Raw genomic sequence first — 13,538 nt, forward strand, 5'->3', positions numbered from 1 at the left:
CATTAACCAAGGATCAAGGATCAATATTAGATTTCATCTGTGAGGAAGGGAAATGGCAGACCTGGGGGAATTTTCACCTCAAATTCGAAAAATGTGATAACCTCAAACACAGTCGGCCACTTGTTCAAAAAGGTTATGGCGGTTGGCTCAATATTAAAAACCTCCCTTTGGATTACTGGTGTAGAAGTACCTTTAAGGTTATTAGAGATCACTTTGGAGGTCTCACGGATATAGCCTCCAAAACTCTAAACTTAACTAACGTTAGTGAAGCCCGGATTCAAATTAAGAACTTATGTGGTTTTGTGTCATCCGTGATTGAAATTATTGACGTAAAGAGGGGAAATATCTACCTTCATTTTGGAGATTTTGAATTCCTAAATCCTACCAATCCCTCCAAAGTTCCTACCTTATGGGATGATTTTAAAAACTCTACTGATTGTTCGAGAGTTAGAGATGTTTTGCTTGATGAAGATATTGATCCTTCCTCCTTTCCATCAATATCGAAAGTCCCGAAATCAGTGTTTGCAGTTTTTCCCAGAGGTAGAAATCCATTTGAAATTCTGAAGAAGTTTTCAGCCATCCCACCGGCGCCGAAGAAATACACAATGGTCGGCATTCAGGTTGAAGGTTAATTAATTGCGCAGGCAACTGAACAGGCTCCTAATTTGAATTTTGCCGAACCCAAGACTAACCGTTGTTGCAAAATCGCAATGGGGTCCACTTCTATTGATCCAACTTTTAAAATTCTGGTGGCCAAAGAGTCATTAAATGAGTCATTAAGTGAGGATTAAAGAAAAAAGGCCCACTTTATTTCCATCAAGAGTAATTACGAATTTTGTCCAAAGATTTCTGTTGATAACTCAGCACTTTTAATGCAAAAAACGTTTCAGATTGCCTCAGAAACAGAAAATTTGCATTCTGTTAGTGCTGGGTCCCATCTTTCTCCAAGAGTATGGAATTTCCAATTGTTTCAAGTGTGCCAAAGGAAGTAAAACCTCTCATGCTCCAAAAATTCTTAAACATTACATCTGCAAGCAAACCTCCTTCAACAATGTTTGGACTGTCCTACTAAAATCGAAATTAAATGGGGTTTATGACCTTAAAGTTCCCCCTTTGGACTCTCTTCGGATTCATCCCATCAAGCACTCCATTTCTGATAAAAACCCATATCTTCTAGAAGTATACAGCTCTAAAGTTCAGGCCCTAAATGCTTCATTAGGTTAGTAAATGCAGATTCTACATCTAAGCTTTTCAATTTTTCTAAATCCACCATCTCTAACACAAAAGCTTCTATTTTGCGAGGCTCCCCCTACAAAGTTGATAATTCTTTCAAGAACCAACATGATATTTCCTCTCCATTCAGTGTTAGTAGTGAAGAATCAGCCAGTGCTCTCAGCGTGTTTGACCTTAAATTAAACTAAAAAATTAAAGGGGTGGATCTTAATGCTCTGTTTAATGATGAAGGATTCCCTCCAAATAAAGTTCCCCTAGATCTGCCAAAGGATTTGTTGTCAATAGTCAATGATTGTGGAATTATTTTGGCTTAAAGTAGCAGTTCAGCCCTCTCATGTTGTTAAATCTCCAATATTATTTCAATATAGTAAGAGAAAGAATAAAGAGAAGTTGGAAGTTTTTGGGTAGTTCTGATGTATCTCGAGAAGATCTTGGTGTGGACGGGCTTTGTTCGGGTCAATCTCGGGGTGGAATGGCATTGCTCAGAGTGGAATGGCTTTTCTTTGTTTCAAAAAAAAAAAAGGATCGGAGCTAAAGTTCAGTGCTTTAATCTTGAAGCCTTCGCTAGTTTTATTGGTTTGCTTGAATCAATTTTGTCTCATGATCCTGGTCCAGATTATCAACTAGTTGAGCATTCACCATCTATATTGAGGCATGTGTTGAAGAAAAGGTTTCCTCATGGTTCCTATGGTAAAGTATGGCTGGCTTTTCATGGTAGCTGCCAAGAAGTATTTAGTTCAGGAGGAAAGAATGTTAATGTTTCGTGCAATTCATCTTTGGAAGACTTCGTTGCCAGAACTATGGCTGCTCGTCTAATAGTTCTCAAGCCTATTCTCTGAGATTATCTTGTTCATCATGAAACGTATTATGGTCGAAAAATGTGTTGGAATCTATTAGAGTGGCTTACGGGAGAAATATTTTGGAGAACTTTTTTTAATACTTCTACACACTTGGGAGATGTGTTATCAATTGGAACATCAAACCTTGTCTTTGAAGATTCACCATGGGGTGTTAAGGTGTTGCAAAAGGAAGTTCAACCTTTTTTGTAGATTTTCCTAAAACGTTGGGGGTTCCTTTTGATAGGTGGGCAGAGCAACTTGTTGACTGGGGTGCTTCTTTCTTTCTTTTTTTGTTGCTTTCAGAAATATTTTGTGGAATATTAGAGTCTGGGGAGAAGTAGAAGGTAAGACTATGAGAAAATCTGGACGGGAATGTGGCTGGTATTGAACATCTGAGTTTTCTTATGCCCTATTTGCATCCCAAAAAGCCAAGGGTTTCAGCTTTTGGAGACCTGGTATGGCCAAAAGGCCATGTGTCAGTCAAATGAATGGCATGAAATTCCACTATTGTGTAGTAGAAGTCAAACCATTAGAAAGCCAAACTTGTCTCAGCCGTTTAAATGTCTTCTTCCAGATTTTGGTCCATCTTTAGTCTCTTCGGGTTTTTCTCTTCATGAGGGGGCAAGTAAAGCCACTTTGCTGATGCTGATATTTTGAAACAAATTTTCGAGCCTCTTTTGGGTTCGGACTACTTTGGTAAGATAGCTTTGAGATTGTCGGTTGCATCTTCTTGCTAGTCTCTAGATTCAAATGTTTTCCTTTTGAGAGAGTTATTTCGTTATGCTTTGTATTCATATCTCTTCATTTTGGTTCTGGTAGTTTCATTTTTTCTGTTGGATTTCGCTTTTTTAGCTTGTTCTTTGTGATTGTTTTGGCCGTTTTCCCTTGTATTGGCCGAGATCATCTTCAGGTAGTTTTTTGGATGTTTTTGTCTTTTTCTTTTTTTGCTCTTAGTATAATACTCTTGTACTTTGAGCATTAGTCTTATTTACTATTATTAATAAAGAGGCTTTCTCTGTTTCAAAAAAAAAATAAGAAGAGGTTGTCTCCTTTTCGAAAAAAATATTCATGTACTTTGAGCTGTCTCATTATCATTAATAAAGAGGCTTGTTTCCATTTAAAAAAAATATCGAGCACAACAAGGCATCTTTACCCTTGGCCATGAACCTCCCTTGGATTTTTTATTCACGCAACTCTTCTATTTTTCGATCCAAAATGAAGAAAAAAAATAAAAGATGGTAACTCGAAATAAAATTATGAAAGATTTCGTTATAATCAAATGTTAAAATATAGTAATTCAATGATTTCTAAATTTAGAATCGTTGATCCATCTGCTTCATCCTTCATCGTTTCAGTCTAGATTCGACGAAGCCCCGACCTTTGATTCGTTGGGGGTTTCGCTGGCACCGATCACCGTGGGTTTTATTTGTCAGCACCTTCAAACTCATTTTTGTTTGGTGTGTGCTTTTTTGTTTGTGCATTAGATTTTTCCCAGCTTGTTCATGGGTCTCAGACTCACCAACTAGATTTGACTCATATCCGTCATCAAGTTTGTCTTTGCTCCGCCGTGCAGAACACATCGCCATAGGTTCATTGTGTTTGGGCTGTCATTTTTGTCTCTATAGCTAATGGATCATATTTGTTGTCGAGTTTCACCAGTTCCATCAAAGGTTTAAGGAATCATTTGAGTTAACCGGTTCAATTATTTTTTGGTTTGGTTTGGTCCAGTCAAACTATTTCGGTCTCTAAATGCATTTAAGTTTTTTTGTCACTCGATTTAGTTTAGTTTAGTTAGTTCTGTTTGCTTCAATTTGGTTTATTTGCAATTATAGCAAATCTCTATTTGGAAAAAAATGTGGGTATGTTTCGTTTTCAAATCAGTCATTCATGGGTTCTGTTATAGATCTCTATGAGGATCTTTTGTTCTAGCTAAGAGGTTTTTATTTCATTCCTCGTAGGTTTATGTTTCCAGCCTAAAAGTTTTTTTGTATTTGGTTCTTCATGGGTTTTTGATTATATCCCAGATTTGTTAATTTGATTTTGATGTTTTCTTTACAAATTCAAGTTGTTCATCATTCTACCATCTTGAGTTCGAGAGAGGATGTTAAAGGAAATTAGAGTTTATGGTTTATTACTATTTTCCCTTTTGGTATGTTCTTTTTATGTATTTTCCTTTAGTGGTTTCTTTGAGTTCTATTTATTTTCCATTGTAAAAGATTATTATGTACCCTCTCAATTATTCTGAATATTGAATATTTTATATAAAATTATCAAATCTGAATTGAGAACCCTATAAAATCCATGGAAAAAGAAGTCCTGGAAGAAGACTTGAGACAATTCAAACAACCGAGGCTAGATAACTTATTTATTGGGCATGCTAATCGGCTGGAATCTCAAATTCTCTTTTTGAATTAATGTCGTCTTGAAAAAAACATGTTTTCTGTCGTGCACTAAAAGATGAGGAGATTATTTCCAAAGAAGCTGCAAATAAGTTAATGCCACAATCAACTTACTTGCCATGTTTCTACAAAGAACAGATCTTCGAACCATATACAGAAAAATAAATTATCTGACTTTGCAATTTCCAATCTCCCTATCCTTAACACTAGAAAATTGAAAACGCAGAGGAAGGAGGCTAAGCAACAACTTACTAACCAGAGAAAGTAGTAATTTTAACCGGAGAATTCGGCAAAAGCAATTGGAGCTACTGACTAAAGAGAGAGCGAGAAGAGAGAAGGGCAAGGAGATACAAACCTCTAGAATTCTTTTGATTTAAAATGCAAATGATATTTTATGTGCTAATATAAGTATTATAACACTGTTATACATATCTTCTCAAATAGTCTCCGTTTCAAAAAAAAAATATATATATCTTTTCAAATTGTCCTTCCTTTTTTTTTATTACCTTATTAGTATTTTAACTATTTTTGTTATATTGTTCTTTATGGTCTTTTTACCTTCTCCTACTTAGGTTACTCTTATACACTTGTATATATATGTGTGTCTTCTGTGAACGGAATACATTATTTTGATTCTCTTAAACCTTATGAGTTTTACCATCACTTTCTTATCATCCCTCGAGAGTGAGAATTAGCTACTGGTTGTTCATAAGAGTCGATTGACAAATCAATAACTTAGGAAAAAATCAAGAGAATGAACTTAGGGGGCTCCTCAATTAACTTGATACCGAATGTTCTATAGAATTTAGTTTTGGGCGTGTATTATGATTCACAAGTTCTGCTTTTGTTGGTTTTTGGAGCAACTCAAATTTGCTCATAGAAATTTTTCTTGCAGAGGAATTGGTGAAGCTTGGGATAGCTGATGGCGTAAGAGGTAACACTTGGAAGTTCGAATACTATCCATACTTCTACTTCCCAATGTTGAATTTTGATTGTTTCTTTTCAACGCATATTTTGTGTGCGTATGTATAAAATGCATATTTTGTAAAAAGAAGGGGAAAAAGTTCCTTCCATGGAAATTGTGCATGATCGTTTAACTGGTGAAATTGTTGGTTAATTTCAAATATACCGTTGAGTTTATACTTCATGTCATATTTTCTTTGAGAAGGAAAGAGTTTCTTAAACAAAAGGAACACTCGATACAAATCAAGAAAATTCAAAATCAGCAAATATAATATAATGAATACAAAAAAAGGAAAATTGTTTTAAATGACAAAACTGTTGAACATATTCACATATATATATCAAAATGCCACGTCTAATAGACCGTGAAATTTTGCTATATTTATAAATAATTTGGTTCATTTTGCTCTATTTTAAAACAACCCCACAAAAAATAGATATTTAACATAAAAGGAAATAATATATTCTCCCCTTATGTGACGACAAGATATCGTTTATTGCCAACTCACCAATTAAACTAATAAATTTCCATTTTAGGAGACCTTTAGTTAACACATCAACAATTTGTTCTATCGTTGGAAAAGTAGGGAATGCAGATTACTCTAGCATCAATATTCCCATGTGCCCTCACATATTCCTTCCTCCTCTCGCCGGCCGCCAACAATTCTCTCCTTCCACCTCCAACGATGGGCAGCACTGCCAACAACACTTCGTCGGGATCCTTGTTCCTCTTTGATAAATCGGCAAAGATCTTCATCGCGGGTCACCATGGCCTCGTCGGTTCCACCATTGTCTGAAAACTTCAGCAGCTTGGATTCACGAATCTCCTTCTTCATTCTCTTCTTAGCTTGACTAACTCGCCAATCCAATGTCAAATCATTCTTTGCTAATCAAAAACCTCGATATATTATCCTTGTTGCTGCAAAAATCAGTGGAATTCACGCCAACAACACCTATCCAGCGGATTTCATTGCCATTAACCTTCAAATCCAAACTAATGTCATCAATTCAGCCTACTGCTATGGCGTTGAGAAGCTACTATTACTCAGTTCATCGTGTATTTATCCAAAATTCGCTCCACAAACCGATTCCCAAAGACGCATTACTAATTGGTCCTCTGGAGCCGACAAACGAGTGGTACACGGTGGCACCAAAGGAAAAGTCTTCCTCCACTTGGAAGATTGAATCGCTTCCATTTATCTAGTTCTTCAGTACTTTATCCAAGACAAGCTGCCAAAAGTGAGCACTTTTTAGGTATCCTCCCAAAGGAAGACCTAGGTACATCAAAGGAAGTTTTTCTATTTTGCAATACAGCATGGATGCCGCTGAGGGGATCTTGTTGTCCTCAATATTAATACCGCAAATGGCTGACTTCTCCCAATTGATCTTTTGCCCGAAACTCCACTCAAAAATTTTGAGTGTCTTTTTTTAATTTCTAAGCATACCTTCATACAACTTGCAAAAGATGTCATCTGCAAATTGGAGAATGGGATCATGAACATTATTTTTTCCAACTTTGAATTCTTCATACAACCCTTCATGTCTAGATTCGTTATGAGACTACCAGTGTCTTAAAATGCCCAAGGTGACTAAGGCGCAATGGCCCTCTGGAGCCTAGGTGCCAAGTGCACAGAGAGGCATGAGCTTTTTTTTTTTTTTGTGAGGTGCACTAATTAAAAAGTTAAAAATATATATTTATGTACTATATACATCTTTATTTACAAAACCAAAACATGGATGGATAGAAATGAGACTTGTACAAAAAAATAAAAGATGTATAAGAGTTAAATATTAGTCATTCAACACAAAGTTAAGTGAAATGACCCAAGAACAATCACAAATACAACTCTAAAATTATAAAGATCGAAGTCATCTTCACTAAATAGGTCTATCTTCATTCTCTCCATCATTCGACTTATAACCATCTATATCTTCTTTGTCCTTCTCAGAGTCATCCAAATTAATTGTTGTGAGGGTGGGCTGGGGTGGTAGTTGTGTGGAAGATGAACATGAGCATGAACATGAAGCTTTAGTTGTTTTTAAACAAAATCCACACTAAGGTATTAACATTTTGCTCGTTTTGCAATTAAGCATATTTCCATGCTGAATCTTTTCTTGAACAGGCCTTTCTATCCTACCCACATATTACATATCCACTTTCTTCATGCCAGCTTTTATTTGTAATACTTTGGAAAAAATTATGAGAAAGTTCTTTCGGGAAGGTAACTGCGGGGAGAAGCTGAATCATTTGGTTAAATGGAACAAACTCACCAAAACAGAAAGAGATGGAGGTCTCGGTTTATGCAATATGAAAATAAGGAATATGGCTCCCTTATCAAAATGGTTATGTCAGAACAGAATGCCCTATGGTGTAAAGTAGTAAAAGCATTTATGGGAGCCATTCCTTCCATTGGCACACAAGTGGGAGTAGGCACACTTAAGCGCGCCTTCCTCAATGCACCTTGCCTATCCAAGGTGAGGTGCCCATGTTGCGCTTTTCACCTAGGCACGCGCCTTTCAAAACACTGGAGACTACTATGCACTTCGCTAACAATGTTTCAAAAGTTTTTTAGAGATCATGAGGATGCTATAGGGGTTTTAATCTAGTTGAGATGTCCGAGTGCACCTATTGATCCTCTCTCTCTCTCCCCCTTTTCTAGGCTTCTCTATTATTCTCATTGTATATCTCTCTTGTACTTTGAGTTTATTATTAATAATATAGAAGCTTGTCTCGTTTTCTAGAAAAAAACAATGATTTCAAGAATAATTCAGGAGAGATTTCCCATTGGGAGACAAACCAGGGGCATGAGAAAATTCGACAAGTTTATAGAAGAATCAAATTTTTTTTAAATTCCACTCTTAAATGGGAAATTCACTTGGTCCAAAAGAAGGCAACACAATTTCCAGATCCTTGCTAGACAGATTCTTAATTAACTCCGAATGGGATGAATTGTCTATAAACACCAGAGTTACACAGCAAGCTCGATTATGCTCGGATCACTTCCCTATATTATTAGAGGTAGGGGCTTTTAGTTGGGAGCCATTCCCTTTTCGATTCTGTAATAGTTGGTTGTTAGACAAACAATGTTGCAGACTCATTGAGAACTCTTTGGATTCTGGAAGTCACCAAGGATGGTCAGGTTTTGTTATATCTTCCAAACTTCGATCCTTAAAAATTCAACCGAAAATTCTTTGATTTGGAGCTTTGTCTTTCGAAACACCTTGTTTAGAATCTTTGATTAGGAGCTTTGTCTTCCTAGTAAGATTGGTAGTTGGATACCGGAAGGGCTCAACATTAGAGGTTCTAGTCTGAAAGGAAACATCTTGTGGAGATATGCTACCCGGTCCCTTTTGTGGTGCATTTGGAAATAGAGCAATAGTAAAAATTTTTAAGACAACTATAATTCTTTTGATTCTTTTTGGATTGTGTTGCAACACACAGCTTCTTGGTGGAATACAAATTACATCAAACACTTTTGTAATTACAGCCTTTCTATAATTTTCAACAATTGGAAGGCCATAGTACTTTAGTTTCTGTTGGGGAGGGCCCTCCTGTCTCTTGCCCTTTGGTTGTTCTCTTTTGTTGCATGAATATACATGTTTCTTATAAAAAAGACAAAAAATCAGCTGAAAAAACGGAACAATGACAGTAAAAAAGCCAGGAAACATAATGAAGAGAGCTTGCAGAAAGCTTTGGCAAATGAAGAAGATAAGGATGAGCAGCTGGATTTGACAATAGAGAGTAGTACCCTAAAATGGATGCTGAAAGCTGACCTTGTGGAACTATACAGAAGGGAGGAAAGAGGCCTTATTCAGAAAAGTAAATTAAACTGGATGTCAAGGCTTTATTAGTAGAAATATGATTTGAAAGAAATCAACGCATTTTCCACAATACAGCTACAGTATTGTTCGATCGATTTGAGTATGCCAGTTTAAATGCTTCATCATGGTGCTCCGTGGTCGGAGGATTCTAGGATTACTCCACACAGGACATTCATCTCAGCTGGCAAGCTTTTATTGTTTAGTATTTTGAGTCCAGCTAAGGAGAGTTAGGCAAGGGCCCTGTTTTTGCTCGGTTTAGATTTGTCTTTTAGTCTTTTGTTCATGATAGGTTGCTGATGTAAAGGTCTTATGTTCTCAACCACTTTTATTAGCTTTACATCATTTCACTTCTTTAGTTGAAATGTCTGAGTGCCTCTACCGATCCCTAGTTCTTTAACTGCTTATTGTATAACCTTTTTGTACTTTGAGCTCTACCTCATTTTTCAATAAATGAGATTCGTTTCCTTTTCAAGAAAAACTAAGCACTTCGCCAACAAGAAGGAAAAGGAAGGGGGAGAGAGGTTCCCCTTGCCTTATCCCTCTTGAGTGGGCATCTCAATTAGGTTAACACTCCCTAGTACCCAATAACTAACTAAAGGAGCACAATAGAGAATAATGAAGGTACATGTTCTTACAAGGATCAATAAATCAGAATAATACAATGGAAGCCATTACAAAAAACAAGGGGGATAAAACCCAATAACTAACTGAAGGAGCTGGCCATGGATCTTTGGGACAAAGCATCAACTTGGAAGGAGAATAAAGGCCTGTCAATACAATGGAAAAACAAGTTGTATTTTTTGGCTCCTCGGCATCAGTTTCTTGTTCTATCAAACTGAAAGTTCGGGGCTCTTCCTTCATCAACATTTGGTTTGTTGCAGCAACTGTTTTTTTCCTTCTTCTTTGGCTTTAATTTTTCGTCAATCATACTTAATGGGCTCTTTGTTAATCTCAAGCTCAACATGTCCAAGATATTGTATTAGAAGCCTTTCTTCCTTTTGTTTCATGCTTGTTCAAGTTTAAGTCTTTTGGAATTTGGGTTTCTCTGTGTTTAATTGGATTGTTTTATTTTTTCTCCAGAGTTTTAGTCTATGATGTAATTTGGTTCTTGCCTTGTATTGGCATGTTTGAAGTTTTTTTTTTTTTGTTTCCTCTCATGTACTTTGAACATTAGACTCTTTCATCGTATCAATATCAATGAATAGTCTTGTTTCCGGCTGCACCCCCTGATCTTTTTGGTCTGCAGTTGCCTCGCTCTTTGTATAAACCTTTTGTACTTTGAGCTTTATTATTATCAATTAAGAGACCAGTTTCCTTTTAAAAAGAAGTATTGTTTCCGTTTTAAAAATAAAAATAAAATATAAAATAAAAAGAATTGGGAGAACAATATCTGGCACATTTAGTTTATAGCTGAGTTGATTATCTTAATAGTTTTGGAACAAAATGCTATACTATATTTCTCAACTACCACATGATTCCATAATTATACTATATGTTATTATGGTAGTTGTTCTTTATTGTAATTGTACATTCCTTAGTTTAGGATTCTCTTGAAAGCCTATATATATCTGGGTGTGTGTGACTTTCTAAACTAAAATACATCCAAGTGTTTATTTTGCCAATACTGAGCACATCCTTATTTCATCGTTTAGGTAACAAGTTCTAGAATTCCTTTTGTTTATTATTAGGGTTTAAAACCAATTGACAATGAGAAGAGGAGTAGCCAATCTATCCTATTTGGATTATGAGGTCCCTTAGTTTTTCTAATTGGGGATCCTCAGCATGCCCCGTCAAGATGGTGTCTTTTTGGATTTACCATTCTTGGATCAGATTCCAATTCTGTTTTTTTGGTTCCAATGACCATTTGGGTGACTTGGACTTTGATATCATATCAAAAATGGTATTTTATTGAATAATATATTTTTCCTTTACGGCATCACAAGTCTCACTTAAATAGAAGAAAGGCCTAAAATATAAAAGGAAAAAGTTATATTGCGATTCACATTCTAATTTCAGCAATTACAATAACACTAATTAAGGGATAAATCTACAGTTATATACACCGCACAATTTCATGTTGTAACAAACTAAAAAACTCTAATTAATTAACTCTATGGAACTTTGTTTTTAGCAGAAGTCAGTTTGCAGCACTCTGCCATATGGATGGCTGGCGTTTATTTAATGCTCATTATGCAACTTCTTGAAAACAAAGTAGCCATTGAGCTGACACGTTCTGAATTTGTTGAGGCTCAAGAGGTAAGGACTAGAAAAGTTTATTTATCTGTAAGTGTACATTTTTTCAATTGTGATCCCTCTCTCACCCTCCATTTGTGTCTTGTTGACTTAGTCTTTGCCTTTTCCTTGTGGTGTTCTGAAGTTTTCGTGATATTTAGCACACACTTTTAACTTCTTTTTCAAGAAGTATCTCCAAATGATGCAAGCTGATATTCGTTAGGTTGTTTTGGTGGAGTTTGTCCCGTAGCTTCAGAACTTCATAACTAGGGTATATATATATATTACCAAAATAAATAACTAAGGAGTTTGTCCCCTGCTACGTACCTAGGTTAGTATAGGGTTAGGGGTATAGAGGTAATTAGATACTTAGGAAGGTATTAGTAGTTATTGTGTAAGTGTGGTTACTAGGGTGGTTACATCTTGTTATCAATGGAGGGAAGGTAAGTGAGAGAGGGAGGTTATTCTGTTGAGTGATTTAGGGCTCGAGTGAGAGTGCTCAAGAGGGAGGTTCCAAGTACCTTATACTTGGGTTTATCTTGTATTTTCTTATAGTTCATTATAATAAATTAAGATCTTGTATTGTACTATGTTTTTAAGACTGTCTTGAAGGCTGTAATTTTGTTAAAGTTCAGTTGTTTTATGAATATAGAACACTCTACTTGGTGTTCTAACAAGAGTGTTCTAACAAATTGGTATTAGAGCATCAAAACATGGGAAAACGGAGGATAATGGCAAAGAAGGTGGAAGAGAGGTTTGAATCCATTGATCGGAGGCTATCTGATATACGAGAGGAACTTCAAAAATTGCTGGTGATTGAGGGAAAGTTATCTTCCATGACAAGAACTATTGAGAAGATCCGTTTACAAATGGAAAAACAACAGCAGCAACAAGAAGTACTAATGGAATATATTGAAGGTATGACTCGTGAGAAATCTATGACAATGAGAGAAACAGAAGATTCGCTAATAAAATATATTGAAGGCAGAAGATTCGCTAATAAAATATATTGAAGGCATGATTTGCCTTCTGAGAAATCTACGACAACGAGAGAAACAGAAGATTCATTCAACCAAATAAAGACAAGTGAGAATAAGGTAGAGCAAGGTGAAGCGACCATTGAAATAATTGAGGAATCGAAGATGAGCAAGTGGTTAAAGGATCAACCTGAGAAACAACAACAGATACAGTGCATTGAAAGCTTCGCGAAGAAAAAAATTGCAATGAGTGAAGGAAGCACAGCATCGGCAAGTCAAATGACGAGGATGGAGAGCACAGTCGAAGGAGGAAATACACCGACAAAAGAAACCAGGAACAAAGAACGAATGAAGATAGGAGTCAAAGAAGATATGAGTGATCAAAACAAATTCAAGAAGGTAGAGTTACCGGTGTTTAGCGGTAAGGACTTCGATTCATGTATTTTTTGGACCGAACGGAATTTCCAAAAATACAAACTGACCGATTATGAGAAATTAATCGTTGCAGTAATAATAAAAAAAGGGGGGCCATTTTGGGGATATGCAAGGAATTTTTTGAAGCTGATGGAGGAACTTACTTTTTTTAAAAAAAAACTTGAAGGGCAGTTTACTGAAAATTGTTGGTAAAAAAGAAAAAAAGAAGAAGAAGAAGAAGAAGAAGAAGAAGAAGAGGGTCGGTTTTGTGATCATATTTGTAAGCACACCTTGAGGACAAGGTGTTTTTGAAGAGCCGGGTAATGTTAGATATCTAGGTTAGTATAGGGTTAGGGGTATAAAGGTAATTAGATACTTAGGAAGATATTAATAGTTATTGTGTAAGTGTAGTTACTAGTAGTTATTATGTGAGTGTAGTTACTAGGGTGGTTACATCTTGTTATCAATGGAGGGAAGGCAAGTGAGAGAGGGAGATAATTCTGTCGAGTGATTTAGGGCTTGGGTGAGAGCACTCAAGAGGGAGGTTCCAATTACCTTATACTTGGGTTTATCTTGTATTTTCTTATAGTTCATTATAATAAATTTAGATCTTGTGTTGTGCTGTGTTTTTAAGACTCTTGAAGGCTTTAATTTTGTTA

General features: G+C 36.0%; 1 protein-coding gene across 8 annotated transcripts in view; it reads left to right on the top strand.

Annotated features, from left to right (window-relative positions):
* The window catches only part of LOC103490628 (sister chromatid cohesion protein SCC4), a 43,817-nt gene that overhangs the window by 18,126 nt on the left and 12,153 nt on the right, over positions 1 to 13,538 (top strand). For 4 of the 8 annotated variants that reach the window (XM_051086606.1, XM_051086602.1, XM_051086605.1 and 1 more), the window contains exons 6-7: positions 5,352 to 5,405; positions 11,391 to 11,512. In XM_051086606.1, the coding sequence (XP_050942563.1) occupies positions 5,352 to 5,405; positions 11,391 to 11,512 (176 nt within the window). The remainder of the gene's footprint in view (positions 1 to 5,351; positions 5,406 to 11,390; positions 11,513 to 13,538) is intronic. The other 4 variants (XM_008450201.3, XM_051086607.1, XM_051086604.1 and 1 more) reach the window with 2 other exon arrangements.

This window comes from Cucumis melo, chromosome 6 (genome assembly GCF_025177605.1).
Source record: "Cucumis melo cultivar AY chromosome 6, USDA_Cmelo_AY_1.0, whole genome shotgun sequence".
NCBI lineage: Eukaryota > Viridiplantae > Streptophyta > Magnoliopsida > Cucurbitales > Cucurbitaceae > Cucumis > Cucumis melo.